At 41.2% G+C, this 22,290-nt stretch overlaps 1 protein-coding gene across 2 annotated transcripts in view; it reads right to left on the bottom strand.

Moving 5' to 3' along the window:
• The window catches only part of USP13 (ubiquitin specific peptidase 13), a 120,809-nt gene that overhangs the window by 21,224 nt on the left and 77,295 nt on the right, over positions 1-22,290 (bottom strand). For both annotated transcript variants that reach the window (XM_068546285.1, XM_068546286.1), the window contains exons 12-19: positions 22,080-22,233; positions 19,953-20,127; positions 14,115-14,203; positions 11,605-11,724; positions 10,205-10,231; positions 6,918-7,061; positions 4,999-5,153; positions 3,313-3,466 (exon numbers count right to left, since the gene is read on the bottom strand). In XM_068546285.1, the coding sequence (XP_068402386.1) occupies positions 3,313-3,466; positions 4,999-5,153; positions 6,918-7,061; positions 10,205-10,231; positions 11,605-11,724; positions 14,115-14,203; positions 19,953-20,127; positions 22,080-22,233 (1,018 nt within the window). The remainder of the gene's footprint in view (positions 1-3,312; positions 3,467-4,998; positions 5,154-6,917; positions 7,062-10,204; positions 10,232-11,604; positions 11,725-14,114; positions 14,204-19,952; positions 20,128-22,079; positions 22,234-22,290) is intronic.

Raw genomic sequence — 22,290 nt, 5'->3', positions numbered from 1 at the left:
TAAAGTAGATACGCCACAAGGATATCTTGTACAGAACAGGGAAATATAGTCATTATTTTGTAATAACTATAAGTGGAGTGTCAGCTATAAAAATATTGAATCACTATGTTGTACACCTAAAACTAATATAATATTGTAAATCAACTATACTTCAAATTTTTTTAAATAGCATGTGTAGAATAGAATGCTGTATTCTTATAAATATACATTTTTATATTCATTTTTATATATTTGCAAAGAAAGGTCTAAAGAATATACACAAAACATTTAACAGTGACTGGGTTATGACTGGGTAGCAGGATTGTAATTTTCGTTTTCCTCTTTTCCTATATCTGTATTTTCTCCAGTTGCTAAAATTATCATACATCCTTTTAATTATACGAAAAAGAAACAACATAAATGTTAATTTTTGTAAAAGGAAAAAAGTGACATATGAGTTCAGGTGCTAATGCAGCAAAGTACAAGAAATCATCTTTTCCCTTTCTTGTGAAAGGGAACAGAATAGAATGCAACAGTACACTGCTAATTCCTCCAAATGGTACTTAGTGGAGGTAATTTAAAAAACTATCCCTGGGCTTCCCTGGTGGCGCAGTGGTTGAGAATCTGCCTGCCAATGCAGGGGACACGGGTTCGAGCCCTGGTCTGGGAGGATCCCACATGCCACGGAGCAACTGGGCCTGTGAGCCACAATTACTGAGCCTGCGCGTCTGGAGCCTGTGCTCCGCAACGAGAGGCCGCGATAGTGAAAGGCCCGCGCACCGCAATGAAGAGTGGCCCCCGCTCGCCGCAACTAGAGAAAGCCCTCGCACAGAAACGAAGACCCAACACAGCTAAAAAATAAATAAATAAAATTAAAAAAAAAAAAAACTATCCCTGTGACCACTAGCACCTGGCATTCATTTAATTCTTCAATCATTCACTTGCTGATCACCTCCCATGGGCCAGACACACTGCTGGAAAGGTTACTTTAAAACACCTGTTCTTCTATAAAATCCAGTGCAGAATGCATTTGGTGAGTTAGGGTGGTTTATGCTTTTTTCATAATTAAATTTTTCACCTCCTACTGCCCTTAGATTCTGCATATCCCATACGTGATTTCTCATAGTGCATCACTGTCTCCTTCCCCACCCTCACCCATAAGTGCCGAAATTTGGGAGCGATGAGGAGTAAAGCCATAGAGTTTGGCCCAGAGTGCCTTTAAATTCAAGGGTGGTGAAAAACATCATCATGACATCCTATTCAAGGATGCAACTCAAAACCCAGGAATATGTGCAGGTCACGCTGAGTTCAGTAAGCCCGAGGAGAGGCTGTGCCTGCCCTGTATAATTAATGACCTTCTCTGAGAGAATGGTTGGTCCCTCCAAGCTCCATCAGAACACAGGAAACCCTAATGATCAGACTCTCCTTCCCTCTGCAGCCAAATACCTTGGCAGCTTTACAGCGGCCCCATCTTGTGGTGTATTCCTTCTGCAAGAACTCACCTTCCCTAAAGAAGAGTCCATTACTGAAAATCAAGGAAGGAGTGAACCGATGGGCATGTAACACATAATAAATCCTGCTCGTGAATTATTGAATAATGCTTGTCCGTAACAGCTTTTAATGTCTCAAGCAAGCCAATGATTTCCGAAAAGTAATACAAGACCCTTTAGATGAATGTGGAAGTTGGGAGAACTACAGCTCCTCCTTTTCTAGTCTAGTTGGATTAAAACAACTTCAGTGAAGAAATTCCTATTTTATATAAAAGAAGAAGAAAGTTTCCCTCCCCCTCTCTGTCTCTAGAGCTATATCAATACATATGCGTTAGGTCTGGTAAGACCATTAATGAGTACAGCTACAGCCATACGATTATAGGAGCAAATGCTGTTATGGTAAATTTAATTAAATCCAATTATTATTAACTTGGTACTTTCTATGCACTGGACACCACAAGCTTTATAAAAGTAAAATAGCCTCTGTCCTCCATGAGCTCCCAGTCAGCTGGGAGACACAGGTATTCACCCAACTAATTTTATCTCAAGATGAATCTGATACCTCTAATAACAGAAGAACAAACACTACGTTACACTGGCTACTACGTTACAGTGGCTACAGGCACAGGCTCTGCAGGCAGGCTGCTTGGGTTGGAATTCTGGTTCTACTTCTCACCAGCACAGTGACCTTGTCAAGTTACTTTGCCTTCTCTGCCTCAGTTTCTTCATCTGCGGCATGGAGATAATAATGGTACCTACCTCATAGGGTTACTGTGAAGATGAAACGTGACCCAAATGGAAGGATTGTTAATACTGGTATAATTACTACCAGCATGTGAGGTAAGGAGGGACCAATTATGACAAGAACCTGGGAAAGTGGTCCAGAGAAATGGAATCTGTGGCCAAGTTCTGAATAACGATGAGGATTTCAGTGTGCCGTGATGGGAAAGAAGGGGCAATTCGCAGCTAAGGATTGGCCTGAACAAAGGCCTGGAAGTAGGGAGAAGAGGGTTGAGGACAGATGAGTAGGCTGGTGGTGTGGCTACCATACCAGGCACGCAAGCTGTAGGTCTGGGGGGTGCAGAGGAAATAACACTGAGAGCCAAGCAGGCTGGGACCTGACCGGAGGAGATGATGGCTGCCAGGCTCCGATTCTGTAGGCAAGGACAGCCCGAGAAGCAGGGTATCACAGTGGTGAAGAACACGGATTCTGACTCTGAATCTTGGCTCCACCTCTGAAGAGCTATGTGACCTTGAGCAAGGTTACCTAATCTTTCTAGGCCTCTGTTTTCTCACTTGTAAAATGGGTGTGGTGAGGATTAAATGAGTGCTTAGGTAAAGTGCTTAGAGCCCTACTCTGGCACAGAGTGACATATGTAAGTGCTTGCTGATGGAAGGCACTCCTTGGGCCTATGGCACCTCTTCCTGCCAGCCGGACAGCCCTTCAGAAAATGATCAGGAGGAGGTATGAGCAACGACAGGGTCAAGGTTATAAGACTGCTGTTCAACTCTTTAAAAAATATCACCACGAAAATAAATGCTCTCTTTTGGACAAAAACTTTCATGGTCCACGATGAAATTTCACCTCAAATGATAGACAAAGTCAGAGCTGGCACTAAACTGAGGCACACACACTACCAGGTGACACGACTGAGTCTGCCCAAGACTTCCTCAGATCACCCTGGCCTATGCAAAGTGGCCAAGTGCACCATTTATGAGAAGCTGGGATCTGTGCTAACTTTTAAATGATGGCAAAGGTTTTACTATTCAGGAGTGGGAGGGAAGGGCACGAACCGAATGTACAATCACGACAGCTCAGACAATCCCTAAGTCAAGAACTTACTTCCAGATCCATCCTTGACTCTAGGTCCTTCAGGCTTGGCTTCAGAAATAATGTTCGCATTGGCGTTATTCTCCATCTCGATCACAAAGTCACTGTCTTCCTCAAACTCAGGGTGGCTAAAGATCCAATCCAGTGCTCTTTCCAGGTTACTATTCTAATAAAACAAAACATTTTTACGATGTATGCAGTCCCGGGGCCTCATTATATCCTGACCATTTGAACCAGGATGTCAAGCAGATAGGACAGGAAGCTTGAATTCATTAGTCCTAAGTGCCTCTGAGTAAGAAGCTCTGACCCTGCATATGAAACACTTTCCGTGGACGTTCTGCAAGTCTCCCAACCGAAGTCTGTAACTGGATTCTCTGGAAAACAGCTCACAGCAGCAGGTCAGCACTGCAAAGCCCATATCAGTCTTAGCTCAGCATTTCTGTGGGCTGATGCCGATAATGATGGGAGGCAAAATGCCAAAGAGAAAGGCATCTGTTTCAGTGCAGCCCTTTCCAAAGCCACACTAATTGCACACACTATCTTCTCTACCAATTGTATTTTGTGCAGATAACCATGCAGGGTAGAGGGAAGCCGACATGAGTACTGTATCAGAGCTCCTCTCCTAAATGTTGGCAAAGTGGTTGAATTGCAGTAGAGACAAGATTGATGCCTTGATTAATGATGACAACACTGGTTAGTTAAGTTACACTGTTTTAAACTGAACTCCATGTAATTCAAATCAATGGACCAAAAAAACATTTCTGTCTTCTCCCTTTGTGGTATCACTTGGTGAGTTAAAGAATTTGTTTAGATGTAGTTAGAATCTCCAATTAAACAGTCAAGCAAGCAAAATAATTGGGGCATAAGCAAGCACCCCGCGTACAACAAACTCTGGTTGAGACATTTCAAGCATTTTAAAGGGAAACAGATTTTTCCAGCCACACTGCCCGGCGCCAGGAGAGAGCCGCTGTGACCTCAGCAAGGGACCTCAGCAGGCAACCAGTCAGGATAAGCAAGAAGGAATTAGGAGCAGATATCCATTCAAAAATGGATTATGGTGTGAAAAAAAAAGTACTTTCCCTCAATACTAAACAGATATCTGCACTGCAAAAGGAAAGGTTCCATCTACCCTCCCGTTTCCTGGTCCCTTCTTTCCTGATAATATCAAGACTTCACAAATACCTGAAAAACCTTCTTTCTTTGTAGAGAGAAACAAAAGCAGAGAATTCCAAGGAGACTTCTCTATGAGGACTTTTGAGAGACATTGCTCCAAGGTCTTGGTATCAGAAAAGCACAATTTCTCCTAAAGAACTGCCTTATTGAACACAGAATCTCAAGCATCCCTCTTTGCTCTAAGGCCGCAAGCAAGCTCCAAGTCAAGTCTCTGACCTCATGCTAATAAACATTAAGATGATACAGAGTTTCTTTCAGTTGGGTCAACTTGCCCCCAGTGTATTATCTCCCTCCTTTTTAAAATACCTCCTTATTCTTCAAATCTCTGTATGATTCCCTCAATCATTTATTTTAGCTTTATATATACTACACACAAATAAAAATCTTTGTGGGGCATGGTGGGGTATAGCATGAGACAGACATGATTCAAAACGATCAAAGGACATTGGAAAGTTTCAGTTGCTACTGACAAAACACAAACTACCTCCAACAAGAAGGTGTTCACATACAGTCTCCCAGGCTTACCGTTGCTCGTAGCGCCTGAAGAGCCTGATTTCGATGGAATCCCATGGAGGTAATGAGAGCTACAGTTTCCTCCGGAGGTTGGTTATCCAATCCAGCAGAGGCTCCAGCAAAAGCTGCTCCTCCACAACCCGGCACGGTCAGCGGCTCGGCAAAATCTGGGGAAAATAATCACACTCAGGCCCTTTTCTTGTTTGGGCCTTGAAATAAACAACATGTTAGAGCTAAGAAGAAAAAAATACCTAAAGTTAAAATAATCAAGACAGTCTGGTACTGGCATAAGGATAAACATATAGATCAACAGACCAATCAAAGAGAATTGAGAGTTCAGATATAAACCCACATACCTATGGTCAACTGATTTTCAACAAGGCTACCAAGACCATTCAAAGGGGAAAGGACAGTCTTTTCAACAAATAGTACCAGGACAAATCCACATGGAAAAAAATTAAGTTGGACCCCTACCTTACACCATATGTAAAAATTAACTCCAAATGGATCATTGGCCTAAACGTCAGAGCTAAAACTACAGAACTCTTAGAGGAAAGCATATGAGAAAATCTCTGTGACCTTGGGTTAGGCAATGGTTTCTTAGGTACGCCAAAAGCACGAGTGACAAAAGAAAAAAACAAACAAATTGGACTTCATCAAAATTAAAAACTTTTGTGCTTCAAAGGACACAAATCATATATATCTGATAAGGTACCCGTATCCAGAGCTCTTAGAATTCAACAATACAAAGACAAATAACCTCATTAAAAATGGGCAAAGGATTTGAAGAGACATTTCTTCAAAGATACATAAATGGCCAATAAGCATATGAAAAGACGTTCATCATTAGCCATTAGGGAAATGCAAATCCAAACGACAATGAGATACCACTTCTCATCCAATGGATTGGGTATAATAAAAACAATAACAATGAGGGTTGGTGAGGATGTGGAGAAACTGGGACCCTCATACATTGCTGATGGGAATGTGGTACAGCCACTGTTGAAAACAATTTGTTGGTTTCTAAGAAAGTCAAACGTGGAGTTACTATATGACACAGCAATTCCACTCAGAAGAAATAAAAACATGTCCACATAAAAATTTGTACACAAAATGCTTATAGCAGCATTATTCATAATAGCCAAAAAGTGGAAACAACCCAAATGTCTACCAACTGATGAAAGGATAAATATAGTACATCCATACAACAGACTATTATTCAGCCATAAAAAGGAATGAAGTACCAATACATGCCACAACATAGATGAAACTTGAAAGCATTATGCTAAGTGATAGAAGCCAAGAACAAAAGATCTCATATTGTATGATTACATTTATATGAAACATCCAAAATAGGCAAATCCACAGAGCCGGAAAGTAGACTAGTGATTGTTGGGGGCTGGAGAGAGCAGGGGAAATGCGAAAGTGACTGCTATTGTGTACAGAATTTCTTTTTGGAAATTAACTGGTGATGGTGGCACAATTCTGCGAATCTACTAAAAAAAACACTGAAATGTACACTTTAAATGAGGAAATTATATGGTATGTGAATTATAGCTTAATAAAGTGGACAAAAGTAAAAGCTAACTAAACAGCCCCTATTTCTTCATGCACATTTTTCTATCTCAAGTCCTCCTCATCTCTTAGCTAGAAGTTTATCCCATATCTTTCCCAATGGTCTTTTTGCTACTGAATTATACAATTTAAAAGGGTGAATTAATCTCAACAAAGCTATTATTTAAGAAAGGAGGAAAGACAAAGATTGTGACTTTGATACATGGGCAAAATAACCATCCCCCAGCCTCATGCAGCAGATTATGAGCTGAAAGGTCATTTTCTGGGACACATCCAGAGGACACAGTAGGACCAAGGCTTAACATCACTGAGGATCGCATCAGACTCCAAAGCCATCCCATTTTCTGACCACCTACCTGGCTCTTCCATGTGAACAATGATCCAGTTGAAGGCCACTTCGGCTCCCATATTTCCAGTAAAATACACAGCCTTCCGACACGCTTCCAGAGGGAAACCCATCTCGGCCAGCTGCATCACCGATGACTCATCGATGTCTGATGCTACAGAGCACACAGGATATTCTGGTGTAAAAAAGTCAACCCTATTTCCTCTTGTCTTAGCTCCTCTTCGCCCCTTAGCCACATGCTACCCAAAGAACGGGCTATTTTGTTTAATATGTACGTGGTGGTTTAACCGTGTTTTGTTTTAAGCCATCCAAATATTAAGCTATTTGAGTTGAGTTTCTATCTTTGACCTAAATAGGAACCATGGTAATTACCTGAACAATCCAAGCACTGAAAAACAACTCTCTAATTTCCTATGGGGAGATCTAGTGTATTCCCAGAACCATTTCAGTCTCTTACATCACTCTCAAGACCACTACAGCAGCCTCTCCTACGAACTGCTGAAATTTGAGACTGAAATTTGAAGAGAAAAGCATTATCTACAGGCCAAAAAGCCTATTTCTTAAATCTCCCAGACGGTTATAGCAGGCCTTTAGATATATTAGCAATCAAAGGATGTAATCAGCTCTGAGAAATGGAGAGCCCAATGTTATGATAGAAGGAAAGAATGTGTTTGTTAATTGTATACATTTAAGATATTAAAAAAGATTGCTTTACAAACCTACCTTCGGCTTAGACACAGGTTTTGTTTTCTTTTCACAATAATATATAGATATTGGTAGAGAAGTGTGTGTTTATCGATACACAGACATAAATATAGGTTTGTATGTGTATGCACACATATACATGCTTGTATGCATATGTATACTTGTACATGGGTGTGTATGTATGTCCGTGTGTGTGTACACATACACACCTACAAAGTGCTCTCAAATTATACCAAAGGTGGGGAGGGAACAGGAGCACAAAACATACCCCTTATGTTTTCCATGTCCTGAGGTCTGTAATCTACTGAAAACTCTGCCAAAGACAACAATCAGTAGAAGAACTGAAGAACAAGAGACATCTGTTCTACAAAAATTGTACTGAAAATGTATTTACCAAAGTTCTCTCTCAAGGGGGTACACAAAACATCCTATCAAGATAAAATTTTAAGAAAGCAATGATGTAGGACAACAGTGATTCCCCAACTGTGTTCTAGAGAATCCTAGTGTTCTAAGAGAGATGTAATTACTGAACCACAAAACAAGGGACTTCCATGGTCAAATTAAGTTTTTTAAACCTGCATTCTCAATTCTCTCTAGAAATTCACAGTGTGCATTAATGTAGTGAAAATTCTAAAGTCCTACAATAAAGACTCCTGCAGTGGGTTGGGATTAACACATACACACTACTATATATAAAACAGATAACCAACAAGGACCTACTGTATAGCACAGGGAACTATACTCAATATTTTATGGTGGCCTATAAAAGAAAAGAATCTAAAAAAAGAATAGATATATATATGTATAACTGAATCACTGTGCTATACACCTGAAACTAACACATTGTAAATCAACTATACTTCAGTCAAATAAAATATTAAAAATATTTTAAAATTTTAGTAAGAACAACAACAAAAAAGATTCCTGCGGTAAAGAAACTATGAAACTCTTTCTACAGAATACTTTTCAACACCCTGTAAAAGACCTGTTCCCTAGAATGCAGTTAAAGTAATGCAGCTTAATAAATGTATGCATGTAGATAATAGCATATTAAATTGAAAATGTATAATTCCATTTTGGGGAAAATACAGTGAGCCAGGCACAGGCAAAGAACAGTAGAAGGACAGATGCCAAATGTTAATAGTGGTTATAGATGAAACCAGAGATGACTGTTTTCACCAATCCATAATTTCTACATATCTTTTCACTTTGGAATAAGAATAATTAAAGTTATTCCTTCTAAATATCTGAGAAAGGTAGGATATAAATGTAAATTAACCCAAGATAATACTGTTTTCTCCTGCTGAACATAGGTTATTGCTGATAAGACAGCAGGCTTAGATCAGGAGGAAAATGGAAAATGGCTGAATGCTCACTGTCAGACAGGCTCTGACACAGTTCCAACCACCCATCACCTCCTCTGGGGCAAGAGCCTGGAGGCCGGCTCTCTGCAGGGTCAGGGGCATCGAAACTCCTCACATTCCAGAAAAGGTCGAGTGACGTGAAAAGCATGCTTGAAGCCTAGCCCTGGCTCTGGTCCTAGCTCTGAACCTTCCTAGGTCTCAGTTTTATCCTCTATCAAAGGTCACCTAGTCTGCCCTTCTTACCGTGACATTCAAACAAGAATCTGGGCTTTGTATTAATAGTACAGTTAAGTACAGTTGAAAGAATTTATGGAGTAATAAACTCAACATAACTCATGGTAACCATTCAAAAATATTGTTATCATTACAATCAGATTATTTACAGAGGCAATGGTTCGCCCATGACCCTCGCTGACCCTAACAGCCTTTCCCAGCAATCAGCAAATCAAAATTGACCCAAGAAAGGAAATAGGGAGGTCTAAGCCATGTGATCAATCACGTAAGGCGTTTGCAAAGTAAAACACTTGAACTTCTAAATTAACAACAGTGTCTCCAGAAAGGCTTTGTAGACAAAAAGATTCAGAGTATTTTGTGTTACACATTCCTCCTTCCTGCTAATTAATATCTAAATATTCACTATAAATAGTTTATTTTTTCATGTTCTTTAGAAAATCAAGAGTATCAACTCTCACAGGATTAAAGAACTAAACGACTACAAAATTAACAAACAATCCGATGGAACTAACACCCTTAAGAGTATTAATTAATACTAACATGTCCTGTCAGTGGTGTACCTTCATTATGTGTCCAGAAGCAGGAGTGGAAAAAGTGACAGGCCACTGTGCCATCACTGCAGAAGGAGGCCTACTCGTGGCCAAAGAGGGAAGAAATGGCATCATTATCCCCCGTTTACACACGAGGAAACTGAGGCTCAGAGAAGTTGAGTTAATGATTCTAGATCACACAGTCACAAATGGCAGAGCCGAGATTCCAGCTCAGGGCTGCTTCACTCTCACGCTAATGTTCACTCTCCTGAACCACAGGGCCACCGAATCACCATGTCACTGGATTTGCTGCTACCTCAACTTGCAGACCAAGGACTGTGCCCACCGGAAAAGCTGCACATACACACGTACAGAACAATGCCCCTTTACTGAATCCCACAGATAAATGAGTTAGACCGGTAACAACGGTAGGACACTGAGAAAAAAACGTAAAAGATACATACGGTCTATCAACTGGTTCATCAGGCGATCTGGAAATTAAAGGAGAGGGAGGGAAGTGAGACCAAACCATGGCAAAGTGTTCTGCAGAAAGAAAAAGAGTTAATCCGGAGCACTTGCTCACCACTCCCCCTTGAGATCCCACACTGTTGTCAGCCCCTCCGTCCCCCCCCCTACCCCCGTCAGACCACCCCAGCCTGCACGACATAAAGTCATTCCAGGAAGGAGGGAGAATACCAGGTTTCAGGCATTTAGAGCAGATAAACATGGTGCTCTGCTGATCATCTTATTGAACTAAATAATTTCTCTCCCTGTACTTCTAAGAACTCTGTATAATTACAAACCAAGGACTCTGTTACTGAACATGAGAGAAAGCAGGAGCAATGCTAATAAACCATCTTGTATGTCTCTGACGCTCAAGACTGATCTCTTCTTTCTAGAACCTCTTTAATGAACCACCTGTACCCCACATTACCCAGGCTGCCCCACCTACAGGCCCCTTCCCTGCTCTCTGTCCTCTGTAATTTAGCATTTACAGAAGAATGTAACACAGGTGCCGATTTTGAATCCTATCTTGCTCCTCCTGGATTCACCTTACCCCAACATGGTCACCAATAATATACCCTGCTCAGCTGATGGAAATCCTGGGGTGGCAGGGCCCCGAGCCATCTGGCACTATTAGCTAATGTACCTAATTAACTCATTACGAAGGTGAACAGTAAACAGGTGGGCAAACAAAGCCAGAATGAAAGTGATTTCACCAGAATAACTGAGCTAATAATGAAACCAAGATTTCTCCACGCTGCTCTTGGACTCACAAGGGCAATCGTTTTTTGCATGTTCTTTTCCCTTTAAAAGTTAAGTATTTTGAACAAGGACTACTTTAAGGTTCAGAGAGTAAGAGAAACTCAAACGGCTCCCTTGCTATGAAGCAGTGACAAAGATGGGGAGGTGAGACATGGGCAAGATTTTTAAAACCAACACACATGGTTGAATTTCCCTTTTCGGTTCTCTAAAGGTACTCCAAGAAGGACACAGCTCCCCCAGACGAAGAGCCCACTGAAAACACACCCCTTCTCTTCCCCACAGGCCCATTAGGGGAAAGAGGGAGGCAGGGAGGGAGGCAAAGTCAGAGGCAACATAACCTAAAAACTTTCTGGAGATTTGCTGCCCTCTGCTGCCAGTGATTTCCACGGGCCCATTTCGGCCACTCAGGATGGGTCTCTGTGCCTCTTCCCATGACTACTGTAAGCTTACAGTTGCAGCCAGGCTTCACATCTGTGTGTCCACAGTGGGTTACAACACAGGAAGGCACCAAGGGACAACGGAGTGGTGGAAGAAAAGGGACTATTCCAGCAGAGGAGGGGGGAGGGGTCGAGAAGGTCCTCCTGGCAGTAGATGGTACCTTTTGAGTCAGGAATAACTACGGGGGGGCTGATGTCCGGAAGTTCCTCCTCTCCTGGCTGTAACCCCCTGGCTCGGAGATGGTTAATATCAAGTAGGTCTGGCATATCAATAGAAACATCTGCAAAACGAGAGAGATTATATTCACTGGGCTCTCCAAATACCCACAATCACCTCCTAAATCCAACACCATTAACTCTATGCACAAGTGTCTAGGCAGAGCCAAGGGATGCTTTACAGTTCCCTGGAGTAAATCACGGGACCAGAAGACTCATTGAGACTGATAAGATTTTAATGCAGAGTCAGGGGAAACACAGGGGCAGGGTTTCACACTGAACAAGAACAAACGAGGGAAACCAGAGGTTAAAAACTGGGAGCCCATAGAGCACCTGTAGACACTTTCTGCTTGATGTTTTTAAAATGTTGGCAACAAATTCCAATTTTTAAATCGGAAAATGTAATTCAGAAGTCCAGATTTCCAACTCATTTTGAAAAACAAACACCTGTAGCAGTCTCACGCGGCAACAACCGCCTGGGGCTGATATTTAGCTCCCACTCTAGGGCACCGTGTACCCTCCGTGCCCGTCCGTCACAGACCCACCACTCCCACGACCCTGAGCAACATATTTGTGCTATTCTGATTCTTATGGCAGAGAAATGTTTTCCTAATCCACGTCTTCATGCAAAATGGGAATACCCAAGAAAGACCAAGACTGCTATCGCTACCTGTTTCCTACACCCAGCCTACTTCTTTCATTTACATTATCACCCTGTCCTCATTAGGCATCTGAGTTTGCAACCTGTAGTTTATGCCTTTTCTCAGATCATGATGGGTACTGTGATTATTCTACCTAAGGTAATAAAGAATGAAGCTTTAAAGAAATTAATTGAACCTCAAGTGTATTCGTCTTGAGGAACATTTTTTTTTAACTTCTCAGCCCAGTTGTCATTGTGTTGACTTACTCAGATACAAACTGTATCAGTCTAACAGCCTGTTGAGATTTAGTACTGGACACATTCAGATATAGTAATAGTGGAAAATGGGTTCAAATGTTGGCGGAGGACATGTCTCTCAGGCTAGCAAACAGAACCTGAAAATACTATCCCCAAAACCAATTATGATGCTAGGTATGTAAATCCTATTTTAAAACAACCACCCAAAGAAAAGGCTTAGTTAGAAAAAACTTTAAATCTCAGCAGACAGCAAAATCAAACACAATGTCTGACCAACAAAATCAATACAATTGTCCCTCAACAGAAAATCTCAGGTTCATTAAAGAAAGCTTTGAGGCTGCTTTAATTTCAGCAAGACTGTGAAATCTGATCTGAGTTTTTTATCCTTTACCAATATTCCAAGGACAAAGAAAAATAAGAAAACTGTTTCCAAAGCAGTTCAAAGTCTTTAGAAGTCAGTTTTCTCTCTCAGGTCCAAGGAGGAAAGGCTGAGTGACAAGCAGCCTGCCCTCTGCCCTCCTTCCTGCCCACAAAATTATTCCACCAGGAAGAGCAGGATAAGCTACAGGCTCACAGGCTGCTCACCGTTCACAGGCTGCGTAATGCCGCGTGGAAGCAAGTGCTACGCAAACTGTTAGTGCCAGAGGCTTCTGGGAAATCACTCCCTCAACTTCACATTCTTTTTACTTATCGCCTTCAGATGAGCAGATGAGTGCTTAATTAACCAGCACAGGGACTGACTGTTGTTTTTTAAGTGCTCAAAAACATAACAACTTTAAAAGACTGGCAAACAGTCACTGTACATCCTTCCACGGCCCTGAGGACAGCCTAGGAACACCTTGATATTCGATGGAGATGATGGAGAAAATGTTCCTCTGCATTGTCTGGAAAGCTAACCTCTAACAATGGTCAAGGGCCTTTAAGATTAGCAAGAAGAAAGCCCACTTCAGCCAAAGTCACGTCCCTTTCTTGACTTTTTAATACAACTGACTATACTTATGTTATTATTAACAAAATGCGTATGACTTAAGCAAATGTCATGAGCCACACCTGCCTGCTTCAGAGGCAGAAGCGAGATGCTGAGAGTATATTTTCAATTACTTGCACCTCCGAGCATGGTTTTCGGACCAGCAGCACTAGCGGCATCAGTATCACCTGGGAACGTATTAGAATAAAGCACCCCTCCCCCACCCCCTACCCCCACCCCTCCCCCCCAACCCGAGACCTGCTGACTCAGCACCTGCATTTTAGCAAGATCTGTTAAAGTTTGGGAAGCATGGTTTGATAACGTCAGGCTCCTGTTTTCACTCTTAGAATCTGGTCATTCCAGAACCCATAATTAGAGGGATGGGTTAGCCTATGGCAATTTTTTTTTTTTTTTTTTTTCTATCAGTGCTTATCATATATTCTTATCTTTCAAAAGAGAAAAGTGGGAATCATGGAAAAAGAATGAAATGAAACTGTTTCTGGCAGCCAGCCACATGGGCTCTTTCACATGCCATGTTTTTCAAATAGCTAATCTGATGTTTCAAGCAAAAGCATGCAAAAGATACCTACCAAATTTTTTGGGAACCCAGTCAAGACCAAAAGTGAACTTCTTTATCTGCACTACCAAGTATTCAGGGAATGAGGCAAAGCGAGATGTTCTGGGAAACACAAGGGGATTAGATCAATGAAACAAGGCAATAAGAATTATGAATACAGTTCACGAAGCATCAAAAGCTGTGTCTGAGGCACACCCGGCAGTTCCAGCGGCTGCACTGAAGAGGAGGAACACGCACACACACACCTGAGTGGACACACACTCACCACCTCACCGTTCATCCTGGCCTTTTCACGAGAAGAAAATGTTTAACAGAGGACAATGTTGTCCCTGAGGATGATTCTGGGCACGTTGCAAAATTATTACTTTTACTTTGCTGTGGCATTTTATATTTCTGAAAAGTGGTTTTCAACCATAAACATTTGTTTTCTTCTAAAACCCTTGCTAGAATTTAGTATATGTATTTGTAGGTGTGTGTGGGCACCTGTGCATTGTGTTTGTGTATCAGGTTTGAAAAAGCTCCCCGAGCAATCCTGACACACCCCCAACCTGCTCCCACTAAGAGTCTCTATCTGGTAGCACAGAGTTGCCATAAGGAGGGTTTATTGGAAATTTGGTTGAGGCTGACTATTGGAAATGCCAGGGCCTCATTAAAATACTACTGCACCTAAAATCCATGGCCACATGGATCCTAAAGGTGTGTGTATATGTGTGTGTGTGTGTGTGTGTGTGTGTGTATATATATATATGTATATATGTATATATGTATATATGTATATATGTATATATGTATGTATGTATTCTGGGGTATCTAAAATACCTAAATCTGGGACTTAAGTTAAAAAATTAATATATATGGTCAATGTCTTAAGTTTCCCTTCAGACTTTCAGGAATGCTTAATTGCCTGAACTTGAGTTTGACAATTTTATGCACAAACTATTCAACTTATACACCAAATTCATGCCCCGGTTCCAGCTCATTCTCTCCACATTTATTATCTTGTTTATAACAACCATTTCCATTTAAGTGTCAATGTGGGTACAGTAGGCATATGGAAAAAAGAAAATCAGCTGTAGACAGATACTATAGGTACCTTTTAAAATAAAAGATTCTAGAACACGCTCCCTACAAACTCTACATTTCAAATCTAGTCACTGCCTTCTATGTGACATGCATCTTCCCAGAATTCAGAAAACAACGCTAATGCATTGCTGCCCCCTAGTGTACAAGAGAAGCCACGGTTCAGGGGCAGAGGACTGTCCAAAAAGTGTCAAAAGGCTTGGATGCTACTTAATTCACTCCAAATTTGACCCTCTTTGAAGCTTCATCTTCACATTTACAAAATAGATTTATTAATAATTTCTACCTGTCAGGGCTGTGCAATGTTGATGAAATGACATGAAACCACCCGGCACACAAGACTGTGTTGTGTATATCTAAGGAATCAGCATGATTATTTTGTCATGAAAGAGCTAGAATCCACGAGGCCCTGGACACTGACCTGGCTTGTCACTGATCTGTATTTTGCCCCAGGCAAGTCACTTAACCTCTCTGGATCTCAAATTCTCCATCACAAGGAGGGTAGAAGGGTACAGGCAATAATATGAGGGAGTTCTTCAAAAACCAGGAGCTTAACTATCCTAAGAAGCTGATCTATCATTAGCCTGCCTCACTCTCCAGAAATTATATATTACCTCTAATTAGGTTTTCCTATCTTCTGAGAAGCAGTAATATCAATAAATTATCATTCTTAAATATAGATGAATCCTTAGTTTCACCAAAAACCAAGAAACTCCATCTGGTCTTTTCAACCACTGTAAAAATGTCCTCTCTGACCCCTTCCTCTTACCACATTCACTTAAAAACTGGAAAATATATAATGGTGAAATCAACCAAAAGTCATCAGTAAATCAATGATTTCCAAACTGTGGTTCAGGAGCCCAAAGACTCTTGCAGTTGCTCTGCAATCAGTATCTAGGTGAGGAATCAGCTGGTAATACCATGGGGTGGGGGGCAGTGGAGGGAACTCGAGGCTGGTCAGCTGGGGAGACTGGCGAGGGATCATTTAACACATCACTTTGTTATGGGTAGCTACCAACCTAAGAGTACCAGAAAGCAGGTTAGATGGTGCCCACATTATATTTACCCTATTGGGTAAACATCCCTTATTCATCTTTGTAACCTCTATAGGGTCTGAAGTTGAATCACACATGTAGTGACTGCTCAATATAAATGTGTTCAATCTCAAAATTAATACTTGGCATTCATTAATTAGAGGCTTGGGACATCAAGTTTGTTAGTTAAATCCAGCAAAGTTATAAATTATGCACCACTTACCCTCTTATTCCTAAAATTAATTCCTGGAATTAAAATTTTTCTTGAAAAGTTATGTATTTAATAAATACCATTAGAATATAAATCATTCAAAAAGGTCTAGACAGACACAGAGCAAATTTACCTCAAAGAATTGTTACGGGAACTGAGTTAGGACATAAAGTGCTTAGAACTTTATGTCCTAAGTGCCTGACAACAATACATTATCTATTGGCAACCTATTATTATTTAAAATATAACAACTGTTCACTTATTACAATTCAGGCAAAAACATTATGAAAGGCTTAAGAAAAATAATATATAAACTGTCCCTCTCCCTGAAATTATTGACTGTCTATTTTATTGAAAACCTGGTCGCTAAAAAAATACAATTCTATCCTTTCCACTAAATATGCTGAAAACATGATAATCAACCACAGTCAAATTGTACAATCCAAGGCAAAAAAAAATAAAGGATAAAAGTAATGTAATAACAATTACAGTATATATTTACTCCGCCAGACACTGTCCAAAGCATTTTATGTAGCTTATCTGTCTTAATCCTCACCTCAACCCTATAAAGAAAGTTCTGTTATTATTCCCAGTTTACATGTAAGGGAAGAGGCTTGTGGAGGTGAGGTCACTTGGCCAAGGTCACATAGCAGTAAGTTCTATGCTGAGGATTCAAACACTGCCAGCCCTCCTAAAGCTTGTGCTCTGGAACCCCATACCGTGCTTTTCTCTTCGTAAATGATAAAGGTCAAGACAAAATCTCTCCCTGTTGACCCTTAATCCATGAGCTGCTTGAGGGGAGGAACTAGGTCTTGTTCAATTCATTGCCCAGAATATACTAGATGCGCGATAATATTTGCTGGGTGAATAAAATTTCCAAACACTAATATTCTTCCCAGTCACTGTCTGTTCGGGACCAATGAAGGGAAGGCTCTTTATGTCTGGTCCATACTGACCCAAGATCTACCAAGAGGACATCTTTTGCCTCTTCCTGGCCTTTCAGGCTCTGGGTCTAACACAAGAAAAATTCAAGGCCTCAAATTAACATAATAAGGAGATCGTGTCTATACTGCTGGCAATAAGAAAAAGAAAGAAAAAACAATCTTTTAGGAATCCACTGAACTGGTTTCCCCAAAACTATTACTTGAAACATGATAAGGCATAATAAGGAATAAACAAGGCTATATAAGGATTATAAAGATACAAACATAAGCAAGCACGATAAGGAATATGGGGGCAGTGTATAACACAAGGATTAAGAGTTTAAACTTTGAACTTGAAAGAATTCCAAGTCTGCCACTTAGTGGCCAATTACTTCTTTTATCTCCTCGTCTGTAAAATAGGGAGAATAATGCACCTACCTCGCAGCAATACTAAGAGGATTAAGTGATTAACTGATGGGAAGCACTTAGCACATAACCGGGAATAATAAATGTGCCATAATGGTAGTTGCTTTATTACCCTAAAACTTTGTTTTTTCCTTTCCCACAAGACCAGTTTTCAATTATCAACAATTGTGATACATCCAGTATTAATTTTCTTTCATATGCATTTAACCGTAAGAGCATGTGTGTATGCAAAAGACAGAGAAAATTTACTATCTATTGTTAAGGATTAGAGAAAGCAGAAACCCCTCCTCAAGGATTCTAGGTTAATTATGCTAGCACTGCCTACAACTAAATATTTTGTAGCATTTGAGGAGAAAATCAAGTCAGCACCCATCATTCCTCCACTCAGGTGTAAGAAGGAATTGGGTGGTGACTTTGCCCCAGGATAGAACACAAGCTGGGAAGTGGACACAGGAGAAGAATCCAGATCTCCCAGGGATCAGAAACTGTCTCTGTGGAAAGCTAACACCTCCTAGCTCCACTTTAAAGATGGGCCTTTTCCTAGTGATGGGAAGGCGCCTTCCCTAAGGCCCAGAGAGTGACATACTCTCTGGGCCTTAGGGAAGACTCGCCACCACTTCACTGAAGAGCACAAAAGGGTGACCAAGTGGACAGGCCAATGAAGATGACTCTGCAGCTCACATGTGACACTGGGGGCTTTCTAAGCCTAGAAAGCCCCTGATCATTTCCACCCCATACAGTATCAGAATTAAAGCACAAAGAGAAAAGAATGTTTGAGGAATCTTCAGCCTACTATCAATAATTAAATTTAGGAAAACAAATAAATAAAAATCAACACGCTGTACACAAAGTCACACAATGTTGTATATATTTCAAAAAGTTGAAAGAAAAAAAAAAGTTGTTTGCACCACTAATATAATATAGTGTGTAGCTTTCTAACTGCCCAAAGATGTGTCCAAGTTGTAGTGAAGTGAATCTCGAACATTTAACATGCCAGCTCACCAACTGTTATCTTCAAGGACACACACAAACACACGCACACACACACACACACACACACACACACACACACACTCCAAAACTGAGCAGTCCTCGGATGAAAACTTACCCCACAATGGATAACGGATAATTGAACTATTATTAATCTCATTTAGATACGAAGAAACTTTTTAAAGGAAATTATTGTAAGAAAATACGGCTTTTTTTAAGCTCTTGAAATAAAATCTTGTTTTCCCATTTTTAACACATGAAGTCGTCATCTGAAACAGAGGCATCCTGAGAGACGGCTGTCACACAGAATAAGTAATTCAGGTTTGACTGCTACTTGAAGTTGTGATAAAAACAGCCAGCAGTAGCTCGTCCATCCTTCCCTGCCCTTCACATCAACAAGAGCTCAGGCATAGCCTAGAAGAAAAATGGCTGAAGAATATCTAGAAGTACTAAGACTACCAGAGCCTAACTTTTAGACCTTCCCCCTTTTTATGCCACTGTAAATACTCTTTCTCCAACTATATGAAGTGTGCCGGCAAGGACTTGACAGTATAAAATCAATTAAGGTGTCAAGTGGATAAAAAAAAATTTTTTTTTAATGTATCTGACAATAAGGCTCACAATATAGGAACAGAACATCTCCTGAGCACATCCTGGGCAGCTCATTGGAACAATGCTCAGGAGCCCTGATGTCCACTTCGAGATGCCCTGAGACCCCTGATCTCCAGGCAGGTACACAGACACCAAGTTCTAAGCCAAATCTTTAATTTTGGAATCAAAAATCTATCACCGTGGAGTATAAATACTTAAGACTGTCATAAGTATTTTTCTAATTTCTTCATCAATATCATCTTGCCATGGATGGGGAGGGTTCTTGGCTATACCCTCGACAAAAAAAAAAAAGAAAACGCAAATTCCCTATAAAGGATAAACTACAACCTGGCTTAAAAAAAAAAAAGCATTCCCTTGCACATGATACAGATTACAACAAGCCTGTTTTACTGGACAGGTCTCACACAAGTGAGGTCTACAACAACTAGGGTTGTGTAAATCATAATCCCATCTTGCCACACATGAGCAAGCATGCAGACCCGTACAATGCCCCCCAACCCTCCCCTAACCCGGTCCCCACCTCTCAAGGCCCCCTCCTTATCCTACTGCCACCACACAAGCGCACACACACTTACTTCACACCCGCAGACTTTGCTTGTAGGGCGCTGCTCCAGAAATCATCAACGTTTTCTGGTTCAGAAAAGGCCTGAAGGCAGGCACTAAATGGTATCTTGGCACGAACCAGCTCGGGAAGGGGTCTTCTGTTTGCTTCTGCTTCCCTTCTTGTTAGTTCATAGGCGATCAGTTCATCTGAATAAAAGAGCAAATGAATGACTTTGCAATCACTTAATTTCGTGAAATGAAAAAGACCCCCTTGAGCAATAACCATCTTCGCTGAAGGTTTCTGGGGTGGGGCAGGATTGCTTACTTGCTGCCCTCCACAGAACCAGAGGAGCCTGCTGAAATCCTGTTTAGAGTGGCACAGCCAGGCTGCATCGAGCCATTCATAATTTTTTGCCTGTTCCCCTTGGAGACTGACGGGAGGGAACTGTGAACTCCAGCCCAGGTGAGAGGTTCAGACCACGCATGTGCTGTAAGTGATTCACGAACCTGGACTTTCATTTGTCCAGAGGTCAAGGCTGGTTTGATCCCAATACCACCCTCTAATCACAAAGTCTTCACACCAGAGAATTTCACACTGAAAGAAACCCGAGGGCTCACCTCTTCCCGGCCCTTCACTATGATTAGAGGTCATGGAGGGTGCAGGCCAAAGAGCAGGATGAACTATAAGGACCGCAGTTATCCAAGGCACCCAGCCCATGATCCTACCCAACACTGCCAAGACAACTTCATATTGGGGTCACCCGACACTGCAGAGAGCAGAGCGGCCAACCTAGAAGGCCTTTCTACACTATCCCTGTTCAAATGGTTAAACACCAAGGGAAAAAGAAGTGAGTGCACAGTGAACTTCCCAAGCGTCAGCAGATCTGCTCTTGGAAACTACCCGTAAGTCAAAATTTTATATAGATTTCAAATGGACCGTTCTGGGAATTTCTTTTGTTACAAAAAAGTCCCTTCTGATTTATCAGTTTTTAGACACACTGATGTACCTCTGTGTTTTCTTAAACACATCTGAATATGCTTTTACAGTTCATTCCCCAGTCCAAAATCAGTTTATGATGGACTTCTATCTAGGATGCTAGCATTAGGTGTTCCCAGCAATCAATTTCCTGAGACTAAATTTTAAGTCTGCTTTCTGAAAAAAAAAGATTTTCCACTCATAAATTCTGAGTTAGGATCACAGAACTGAGCACAATATGTTAGTATCCCCAAGGTAGGCAAGAGACAGCAATTAAGCCCAGTGCTAAAAAGGAAACAAACCACAGACCCCCCCCCACCCCCATTTCTACTTTGTATAATGAATAAGAATTTAACAGCTGGTCAAAAGCTGCATGAGTTTATAGAAAATGGAAATCGTTTCATCTTAAAATCATCATAATCACCATTTTCCAATTAACACAATAAAGTGACTACACCCCAAACAAACAAACAAAAAAAAGAAAAAAAAAAAAGGAAAAAGGCCATCCAGGGAGTCGTTAAACCTTACAAAAATGACCAGTTCACAGGAAATAAGCGATCTAGCAGATATTTCTCCTTTTTCTGCTTCTAAGATGTTAATTCTAAGAAATACCATTCATCTATTCTGCTTGGGAAGAACCAGATCAGACTGACTGAAGGAACCTTCCCCTGAGATCCCCCCACCTTCCTCCTGGCTTCCAAGCTCCAGAGACCCTTCCAAGGAGCCTCGCCCCACGAAGAGGCCTACCACACTTTATCTCCCACAACAGGCATCTTACTCGGATGCCAAAGCTGGATTATTTTTAAGAGGTCTCTCTCTGCTTGAATGTCCCACACATCAAAATATGCAGTTCTGACCACTCCCCTCAGACTTTCCACACAACTTGTGAGTGATAATATTAAATTACAAATAATTTCCCCTAAATTAAGCTGCCTCTAAACCAAACAGCTGGTCAAATTTATAGGCACTGAAGTAGGTTCCCTCCATAAGCCCTCCACAAAAATGTCAAAAGAAAGTCACATGGGGACTGAGGAAAAGATGAAAAGAGACATGCAAACCAGACACCGTCCGGGCTGGGTCTGCTCCTGAGAGGACTTCGCAGAGACTGAACTGCAGTATCGCTGACTTGAGGGTTTTCACGTGTGAAGAAGCACACTGCTCTTTTCCCACTTTAGAACGTTACCCTTGTTGGTTGCCGCCTCCATGGCCACAGGTAACTGCATCAGGTAATCCACCCTCTCCGTGTAGCGGACTTTTCGGGTCTGACAGCACTGAATACGTTCTTCCACCAAAAACCGAAAAACATCACTGGGGTTTTCTGAGCCAATGCGGTTCCTCTGAAGGTTGGAGTATAACAAGTTAGTAAATTTGTGGATATTAAGCCATGAATAAAA

Source organism: Eschrichtius robustus, chromosome 6 (genome assembly GCF_028021215.1).
Source record: "Eschrichtius robustus isolate mEscRob2 chromosome 6, mEscRob2.pri, whole genome shotgun sequence".
NCBI lineage: Eukaryota > Metazoa > Chordata > Mammalia > Artiodactyla > Eschrichtiidae > Eschrichtius > Eschrichtius robustus.
Note: the sequence above shows the minus strand (reverse complement) of the source record. Positions and strands in the feature narration are given on the sequence as shown.